Source organism: Populus nigra, chromosome 3 (assembly GCF_951802175.1).
Source record: "Populus nigra chromosome 3, ddPopNigr1.1, whole genome shotgun sequence".
Lineage (NCBI taxonomy): Eukaryota > Viridiplantae > Streptophyta > Magnoliopsida > Malpighiales > Salicaceae > Populus > Populus nigra.
The window spans coordinates 7,714,039-7,723,657 of record NC_084854.1 but is presented as its reverse complement, the minus strand read 5'-3'; the positions used below and the strand labels follow the sequence as shown (position 1 = coordinate 7,723,657).

Here is a 9,619-nt window from a genome sequence, read left to right as displayed (position 1 = left end):
CACCAGTTAAAGTAACTAGGAATCTCTTCAAAAAGAGATAGAAAACAAAGGATCTTAAATAGAAAACAAAGAAATAGAAAAATAGGAAGTAGCAATTAGTCTCAAGTGTCTATAAAAATGATCCCAGAGAGGCTATAAAGCAAGAAAAAGTTTCCATTTTTCTTGACTTCAAATACAGCTTTATTTATCAAGAGATCCCAAAAATAATGTATTTATCAATAAATATTCTTCTTCTTTTACTAATTTAACTACAGAAGAAATCTATCTTCTTTTTATCTTATCCTCGTTGTACAAATGTAGACCCCACTTTTTGTAGTCCTCTTCTTTCTCAATCTCAAACAACCAATCATCCTCTTTCCTTGTTTCTCCCTAGCCATCCATGTCCACTTCTTCACTTCAATTCCATCACCATGTACTCCCCTCTAACCCCTCCACCACCACAACCACCTCTCCTCCCTCACCACCACATCCCTTCTCTCCTCTCTTCTACCACCATCACCCGCCGCTCCCTCCTACTCTCCACCTCCCTCTCCACTCTCTCTCCACCTCGACCAACCCTTGACACCACTATAACAGACCGTGTCTTTCTTGACTTCTCCATCTGCTCCAATTACTTCCGCCCCGACCGGACCCTCTCCGACACCTTCTCCACCCTCTGTACCGACTCAACACCCCTAGGCCGCCTAGTTCTTGGCCTCTATGGCCATTTGGTCCCTCTTACTGTCTCCAACTTCAAAACAATGTGCACTTCATACTCTTACAAGAACACTCTAGTCCATAAAATCTTTCCGGGTCAGTTTTTTCTTGCGGGCCGGCAAGGAAGGAGAGAAAAAGGAGAGGTGAAAGTGCCTCAAGATTTGGCAAGAAATATCGAGAGTGTTGATTCTAAGGCTTTTAAGCTAACACATTCAGGACCTGGGATTCTTTCTTTGTGTTTATCAGAGAATGATGATGAGGATGATATTAAGCTTAATCCTGAATACAGGAATGTTGAGTTCCTGATTACTACTGGACCTGGTCCTTGCCCTCAGTTGGATTACAAGAACATTGTTTTTGGAGTGGTTCTTGAAGGTCAGTTCTTTTCATCTTTTTTGTTGAGTTATAAGTAATTATATTACTTTAATTTTCTTTCTTGGATCTGGTTTGATTTTATTCTATTTGTTTAGAACTCTTTTTTGGGTTTGATTTCTTCTTATTGTGGTTTTGGGTAGGCAAACATTCACCATCATAATTAGAAGAACCAAATGTGATGAAGGAGAGAACATAAAGCTGAATTGCCATCGATTAATTTTGAGGCTGTATGCATAAAATATTTCTTGAAAGAATCTGAGGTGGACTTTTATGAGTTAATCCCAAATCTGATAACATTTATTCCTGATTTAAAAGCTTTGCAGAAACGTTTAAAGGAGTCATCTTTTTAAAATTCTCAGCCTAATTATCTTCTTTTAGTATTGCTGTGAAGAAGATCCAATTTGATACTAATCATATCGAACAAAGTTCAAGTAATTGCTTCTGTCTTATTTGGGGCAGTATGTAGCACCCTGTTGGTCCAATCAGGGGTAGCTCAGCTGCCACTATTGCCTCAGGTTCCCGGCCTGCCCCCGATTCCACTACCTTTAATTCCAGCTCTGCCCCCGAATTCCAGGGCTACCTTTTCCTCCTTCACTACCCCAGATTCCAGGCCTACCTTCAGTTCCAGGTCTGCCCCAGGTTCCAGGGCTACCTTTTCCTCCTTCACTACCCCAGATTCCAGGGCTACCTTCAGTTCCAGGTCTGCCCCAGGTTCCAGGGCTACCTTTTCCTCCTTCACTACCCCAGATTCCAGGCCTACCTTCAGTTCCAGGTCTGCCCCAGATTCCGAGGCTGCCTCCAACTCCTCCACTACCCCAAATTCCTGGAACTCTTGTAAACGTAATTCAATGCTTGACATCAGTAGCCAATGTACCAGGATGTGTCGTGGAAATCACACCTCTCCTTAATGGTCAGTTAAGCACTGTAGGATCAGCTTTTTGCAAAGCTTTTAATTCAACAAATGACATTTGTATTCAAAAAATGCTTGCTTTAAATCCACTGTTTCATTCATTGCTGAATGATGCTTGTGGTCGCACCAGAGGAGCTCCAACTGCTGCCAGTGCTACCTCAAAAGGGTCTGCTGGAAGTGAGGATAGATTTGCTTAGCTTTAGTTTTCTCCGGCTTTGGTCTTGTGTTACCTGTTTTCAAGTAGACTTTTTTTTTTCCCTGCTAGTATTTGAATTGTTAATATTTGCTTTTAAAAATGAGGAATAATAGAATAGTTTCAGTTTCTTCCATGGACTTTCGCTCTTTCTCTATATCAAACTAACGCATGCATACACAATCACACAACTGGTCTAACATTAAATTAGTGACACTTTCCCCCATGAAATAAATCAATATGCACGGTTTGTTCTTAAAATTTAATTTACTATGACAACAGTCCATGCTAAAATTTTACGTGGATATGTCCAGTCTCTCATCTGTTTTAAGTGGTATGATTTGTTTAGAGACGTTGACATTTTATTGCTGGTTTCATATTAATAGTTCTTGATAGAAATTCTGCAACGATCTCTCTTAGGCATATTTCTCTAGAGAATCAAGCTATTATTAGTCAAAAAACCAAAAATAATTAAACTTCTCTCATTTCAATCTCAAGTTATCATATGTGAAGTCTTTACTGAAATCACTGATACTTTCTATGTTTTCAGTTAGGGTAGGTGAAACTTTTTCAAGATATGGACTGTTGATTCTAAGGCTTTTAAGCTTGTACATTCAAGATTTGGAACTGTTTCTTTGTGTTTTGTGTGATAATGGTGAGGAGAACTGTATTAAACTTGATCCTAATTATAGGAATGTTGAGCTTTCGATTACTACAGGACCTGGTTCCTTGCACAAATGTTTGAAGAAATTCTCTTCATACATCCTCGTTGGTTTCTATAAATTCTCAGTCACTATAACTTGGATCTCCAAGCCTAGAAATGTCTTCTCCTAGCATCCCTAGAAAGAGAGATAAATTTGACAATAACCATGTCAAACAAAGTCAACAGTTTTTTCTCTCATAATAATTGCAATATGCAGCAGCATGTTAGTCAATCATGGAAGCCTTTCATGACCCTGATTCCAGGCCTACCTCTAAATCCAGGTCTGCATCCACTTCCTTCGCTACAAATTCTGAGCCTTCCAAATCCTTGATCTCCACAAGATCTAACTCAATGCTGGTCAGCTTTAACTGACATACCAGTATGTGTCATGGAAACTAAATCATCTTTTCTTCATGGTCAATTGGCACTGCAGGACCAGCTTGCTCCAAAGCTATTGTTTTAGTCGATAACAATTGCGTTACAAAAATGTTTAATTTAAATCAATTCTTCCCTCAGTCACTCTTTTTTATTTCTGGTAGGACATGAATACTATAGTTTTGCTTTTGTGAACAAGGAATAAGAGATCAGTTTCAGCTTTCATGTTAATGCATATTGCTTAGCTCTCACCAGAACATACTGCGTCCATACTCCCATTCTCTGTTGACTGTGAAGATCCGTTCAATTGAGGCTTTGGGAGTTTTTGTTGTGCATTACCAGGCAGTCGGATTGATTTAGAAATGATCACATAAATGCTGTTGAATGCCGCATAAAAATCCTTAGAGAGAATTAGTGAGAGTGAAATTTCTGATGAGCTCATCACCACCATCAATTACATTGCTCACTTTCTCATTGGAACTGCATTACAGGGTTAGATGTTGTGACATCCATAGCTTCCATCCCGACATACAAACCATCAGATAGAATTCGCCAATTCAATGACTTGGCGGAGTTTCTTGGTGATGAAAGAGCACAAAATGCTCGAACAATATGGAACAAGCCTCTTAAGACTGTCTATATCAGTGACTGCGGAGAGCTGAAAGTTGCAAAGCCCTCTCTTACTCCTAGCTTACCGTAGTTCATCATTTGTTATATTCATTTGTTCACGTTACATATTTGCCTCCGTGTATATGTAGCTTGAATTCTTTCTTCTTTTTTCCTTTCTTCAGAAGGACTCTGTAATACATTCAATGGAATAAGAATGAAAGTAATATGACATAATATTACATTAATCATGATTTCAAACAGCCTATTCATGTTTGTCTTTGGACTTGTTTAATTTTCCCCCCCATTATTTTGCTTCTCATGCAAATGGAGAAATTTGAATGTGACAGGTATCATATGCTTGTGATGCTTGTCAACTTGTATGCTAAATTATTAAAATAGATTTTGTTTTGGATATCTGAAGATACTTTGAAAGTACTCTTATACGTGGATCCACACGTCCACCTGATTGATATAATTCAATTATTTTGACTATTGACTGTACAGAAAATTTAATATTTTAGCTAATGATTGTAGAAGAAATTATATTTTAAGAATGTATCCTGCTTTTTCAAGAATTATTATATTGTATCATATCCATTTCCGTGATTTTCAGTGGAAAGCATGAATATAATTTATAGAATCATGCATGCAATATGTCATTCACCATGAAATTTCATGCCTAGCTCCTTGCAAAATCAAGCTTACCAAATCAAGAATTGATGTATTGGTAAGACACCAAACTTGGTCGTTCACCATGAAATTCCTAGCTGCTTACCAAATCAAGAATCACTAAATGACCTCCAATTTTTTTTTTTAAAAAGTAAATTGTTATATTATAAAGATCTTCTAGGAACGTTGTAAGAATTTCTCTTCATCCATCCTCGTTTGTTTCTATAAATTCTCAACCATTACCAGAAAGAGAGTTTTAAAAAGAGAGATAAATTTGAAACTAAACATGCCGAACAAAATTCAAGCAATTGCTTCCCTCTTTCTAATTGCAATGTGCAGCAGCATGTTAGTCCAGACGGGTCTAGCGCAGCCGCCCCCACGACCCCAGATTCCAGGTCTGCATCCACCACCCCAAAATTCCAGTCCTTCCAATCCCTGGATCTCTACAAAATCTAATTCAATGCTGGTCAATTTTATTTTTAAATTGTTTTTATCTCAGGAATATATATATATATATATAATTTTGTTTTTTACAACAGCACATTAAAATAATCTCTGGTCAGTGTTATCTCCTCGTTCCTCAGTGATGGCCTGAAATATTTGTAGATCTGGTATGCCGGTTTACCTCGTAAAAATAAAGAAAAGATGATGTGTTATTGGTGGAGAAGTTAGCAGATACCATAAGATATGGAAGTTATTCCATGGTGGAGTTATGGTTAGACATCCATGGAGAGTGGGCAGTGGGCATGGGAGACATGATAGCATGTCAGGGTGCCAAGAGAGAGTAGGGTTGCAGTTGAAGCAGCTCTGCATAGAAAAACCATGCTTACAGAAAACATGGTGCTTGTATAGAGAAATTATCGGTCTTGAAAATAAAATATAAAAAAAATGCATGGAGGAGGGTGTTAGGGCAAGGATAGCATGGCTTAGCAAGAGAGAAAAGGAGACTAGAGAAAGGAGAGAAAAAAATGCAGAGACAGAAAGAAAATATACAGCCATGCTGGATTTGATTGCTTAGACGTGACCCAAATGACCAAATTTTTTTGAGGTATATGTATTTTTTTTTATTTTTTATCATTAGTAACTATTTTTGGCATTGTGGGACCAGCTTGCTGTAATGCTTTTTATTTCAATTAATGACAATTGTGTTTCAAAAATGTTTCATTTAAATCCATTATTCCCTCAAAATGCTTAAAGATGCATGTGGTGGTACCTAAGAAGCAACGATATTCTGGATGTTTGGTAGTATGATAATGATTGTATTTTAAATTAAAGTATTTTTATTTAGAAATATATTAAAATAATAATTTTTTTATTTGAAAAAGTTATTTTTAATATATTATATCAAAATAATATAAAAATTTAATTTTAAACATTTTTTTTTTCAAATTTTACCCATCTCCCGTTTACAAGACAACATCAAACGAGAGCTTAAACTAGAAGGGTCAAACTAGAAGTGAAGGATGCAGCTATTGTTTATCACTGGCCATGTGAGTTTGTATTACTTTCTCTGAGTTAGATTGTGTGGAAGATTTTAAGCTTTAAAGAATGAGTAATAAGAGATACTTTTATTTTTCACTTCACGCCCCATTTGTTTTCTATAAACTTTCCTATGTTTGTTTTTTTTTTTAATGAAAAACAAAAACCTAGGCAAAGAAATTTACTTCCCAGTAAGCTTTAGAGGTGGTAAAGGGTTTTTTAATTTAAAAGAATGAAAAATATTTTCCTTTCATGAAGAATAATGCTTCGTTTATTTGTTGAAAAATAATTTCTTTTAGAAAGTGATTTTTTAAAAATAAATTTCTGCAAAGTGAATTATTTTTCAATGTTTGGTAGTATTATGAAAAATAAATTAGAAAATATTTTTTAGTGTTTAGTTATGTTAAAGAAAATGAGCTGAAAAATAAATTGTTGACATTCTTTTCCAAGTTTATTAAAATAATGAGGAATAAATCTTACAAATTAAAAAGTTGAATGAGAATAAAATTGAAAAAAAAAAGTAATTTCATAAATTATCTCAAATAAAATAAATAACAATCAAAATAATAGAGATAAACAAATTACAGTGTCATAAATTATTTTAAATAAAATAAATAACAATCAAAAGAATGAAGACCAAATCTGATGAATAAAAAAATTTCAATTAAGAAAATGATAAGAGAAAAGCAAATAACAATCATAAAAATAAGGACCAAAGTTGATATAAAAATCAAATTAAATCAAATTCTAAGGGATGAAATTGAAAAAAAAATTCAAAACAAAATATATAGCAATAAAAAATTTGAGAATCAAATTTTATATAATTAGCAAATAATATGATATTTTTAAATTTTTCACAACTTTTAGAAGTGTTTTCCGCCTAAAATAAAAGGAAAACATTTTCCTAAAAACCAAGCTAAATTATCCTTTGACTGGAAAGTGTTTTCCGTTGACCAACTTTTCTAATTACAAACAAACACAGAAAAGTTTAGAAAATAATTTCCAAGAAATCATTTTCCATGAAACAAACGGGGCCTAAACTAAAATGATACAACACTTCATTTTATATATATATATATATATATATATATATATATATATATATTAAAAAATAATACATTAGGATATATCAAGATATAACATATAACAAATATATACATTTAACACATTAGCGTATAGAATTTTTTTAATTTAAATAATAGTATTAATAAATACATTATAATGCATAACATATTGTATTATACAATAATCATATATATAAAATAATAATTTATTTTATTTTGGATGATATATGATTCTATGGTAATAAAAGGTGGGTTAAAAGGGAAGCCTAGTTCATGACTTTAGATTATATAAAGGATAAGTTTCATATGCGACTTGAGTATGTAACCACCATATATATATATATATATATATATATATATATATATATATATATATATCTTTTATTTATTTTATTTAATTTTTTTTATATAATTAGAATGTTCAAGTGTCAAATATTAAATATAGGTACTATAAAACAAAATAAAGGGTGAAAACAATTAAACCAATGTGAAGAAAAAATATCTTGAAACAATTACCCTAGAGATCCTTTAATGAAGTTTAAATTATATCTTGTTTTTATTGTTTTATAAATTACAGAAAATATCCTGAATTTTATATATTCATAATACTTTATATGGCATAAAACTCAACAAAAAAAAGTCTTAATTATTTACAAGATTATTATTATTATTCAAATAAAGACTAAAGAAGTATAAATAAATAACAAAAAAAAGCTACTAGTTACTATTGGAATCTTTTTTTAAAAAAGAGTTACAGTTAATGACAACCATTCTTCACATTAAATCATACAAATCTTCTCATCAAACCATTTTTTTTTATTAAAACACACAAATCTTTTCATAAAAACAGAACCCTTTCTTTATATCAAAACATACAAATCTTCTCATAAAAACAGAACCCCTTCTTCATATCAAAACAACAACCTTTTTATAACATCCCTAACTTTTAAAATACAATTCCAAAATAGTGTCTTTTAGGGTAATGCAAAAATCAAGATAATGGTTTTTATGCACATTATCAAATTTCCAATAAAGTTTCTCCTATTCTCGGATTATACCAAGTTATTGATATTTTTATACATATCACAAGTCAATACCATAATCATAGTCAAACTGATGCAACCATATTATTCAATAGTTTCACCCACATTTAACTAGTTTTTTGCCTATGTTTTATATATAAAATACCTTGATATTCTTTATTTTATGTTTTGAAGACACTTTTGGATGAAAGATGCAAAAAGGAGTAAAAAGGAGTAAATTGGAGATAATTGGCAAATTTGACCTTCAGTCGATATTTTGTGCAGAACGTGAGCTCTAGAGGTTAAAATAAAGTGATTCCAGTGGAATTAGAAATGTAACATCCATACCTTTCTGGACATCTAAGTAAAGAAAATAAAATAAGGAAGAGCATGGAAATCGCAGCCTTTAAAGTCAAATCTCACAATCTGTCAGTGTTGACCTTCGACCATTCCAACTTGAATATCTGAAGCTACAGAAGTCCAATTGATGCAAACTCAATGTTTTTGGATTCATGACTCAAATTTATATAAACGCTCCAAATTTCATCCAAAAAATATGTCATATGAGGGAGATATGATTTTTCAAAGATGACATTTGAATTCTGCCAGCAAACAGGTTTCGTAAAGAAACGAGTCCAAATTACGTTCTGAAGCATCTAAACTGATATCCAAGTTTTTATTTCAACAATTTAGCTCCTCTAAGTCAAAGCTTGAAGATTTCATGCAAGACTATTTCTCCTTTTTTAGGAAAATAGTTATTGAAGTACTTAAATGTAAACAGTCTACTTAATGGAGGACTATTTTGTAAAATAGAGACCTAGGGTTTTCTAGGATATAAAAAGAATAAGAGAAGAGAAGGGGGGCAGCCAGCCAAGAAGAGAAAAATGCCCCCTTCCTCTAAGAAACCCTAAATTATGTATTCTTCCTTCTTTTTGATTAGTTGTTCAACAAACATGCAAGGCTAAACACTTTTTCTTGGTTGCAAGGACACGGAAACTTTCGGATTTCAAGAACTGTGAGATTTATTTTACCTTTTCTTTTCAGTTTATATGATGAATATGTTTGTTCTCCTATGCTTATTTTTTCCTATGATTGTTTATTTTAATTGCTAGAGCGAACTCTAAGTTATTATTTTAGACAATCTATTGCCAAGTTTGATATCAAAACCGGAGTTGTGGTATATGAACTTGTGAAGCAATTGAGTTTAATAATTGTGGCGGATTTACGTTATTAATCTTAAGGAGAACATTCAATCAAATCAAACATAGACTGCAGACAGTTATGTTTTCTTGATTAATTAACTTATCTAGTTCTTAAGGCTGTCATTGAATTAAATTACTAGTACGGACATTGTAGTTGTTTGATGGTTAGGGTTAGTTATACGGTGGATCCGTTAACTAACCAATGTTAAGAAGAGATAAATATTCAGAATATAAATTGATGTTTTGTTTCCATGATCAGTTCTGATTTCTGTAGGTGGATGTGTGCTTGTGACCAAGATTTGTTCTCTTGATAATTTTCTGA

The 9,619-nt window shown here is 32.9% G+C and overlaps 1 protein-coding gene across 2 annotated transcripts; it reads left to right on the top strand.

Annotated features, from left to right (window-relative positions):
- Positions 1–336: 336 nt before the first annotated feature.
- Positions 337–4,106, top strand: LOC133690326 (peptidyl-prolyl cis-trans isomerase CYP28, chloroplastic). 2 transcript variants are annotated; one of them, XM_062110575.1, is made up of 2 exons: positions 337–1,071; positions 1,531–2,090. In XM_062110575.1, the coding sequence occupies exons 1-2, from the start codon at positions 411–413 to the stop codon at positions 1,977–1,979; spliced, it is 1,110 nt and encodes a 369-aa protein (XP_061966559.1). In that variant the 5' UTR covers positions 337–410; the 3' UTR covers positions 1,980–2,090. The 2 variants fall into 2 exon arrangements, with proteins under 2 accessions (XP_061966559.1, XP_061966560.1); XM_062110576.1 differs by lacking the exon at positions 1,531–2,090 and adding an exon at positions 3,744–4,106 and having other exon boundaries at positions 343–1,071.
- Positions 4,107–9,619: the final 5,513 nt, after the last annotated feature.

What these genes read in the sequence shown, in the direction of transcription:
- LOC133690326 (XM_062110575.1), top strand. Translation starts at nt 411, where the DNA reads ATGTACTCCCCTCTAACCCCTCCACCACCACAACCACCTCTCCTCCCT. An exon ending in TTTTGGAGTGGTTCTTGAAG is followed by an intron (nt 1,072 to 1,530) that starts GTCAGTTCTTTT and finishes TATTTGGGGCAG; the next exon opens with TATGTAGCACCCTGTTGGTC.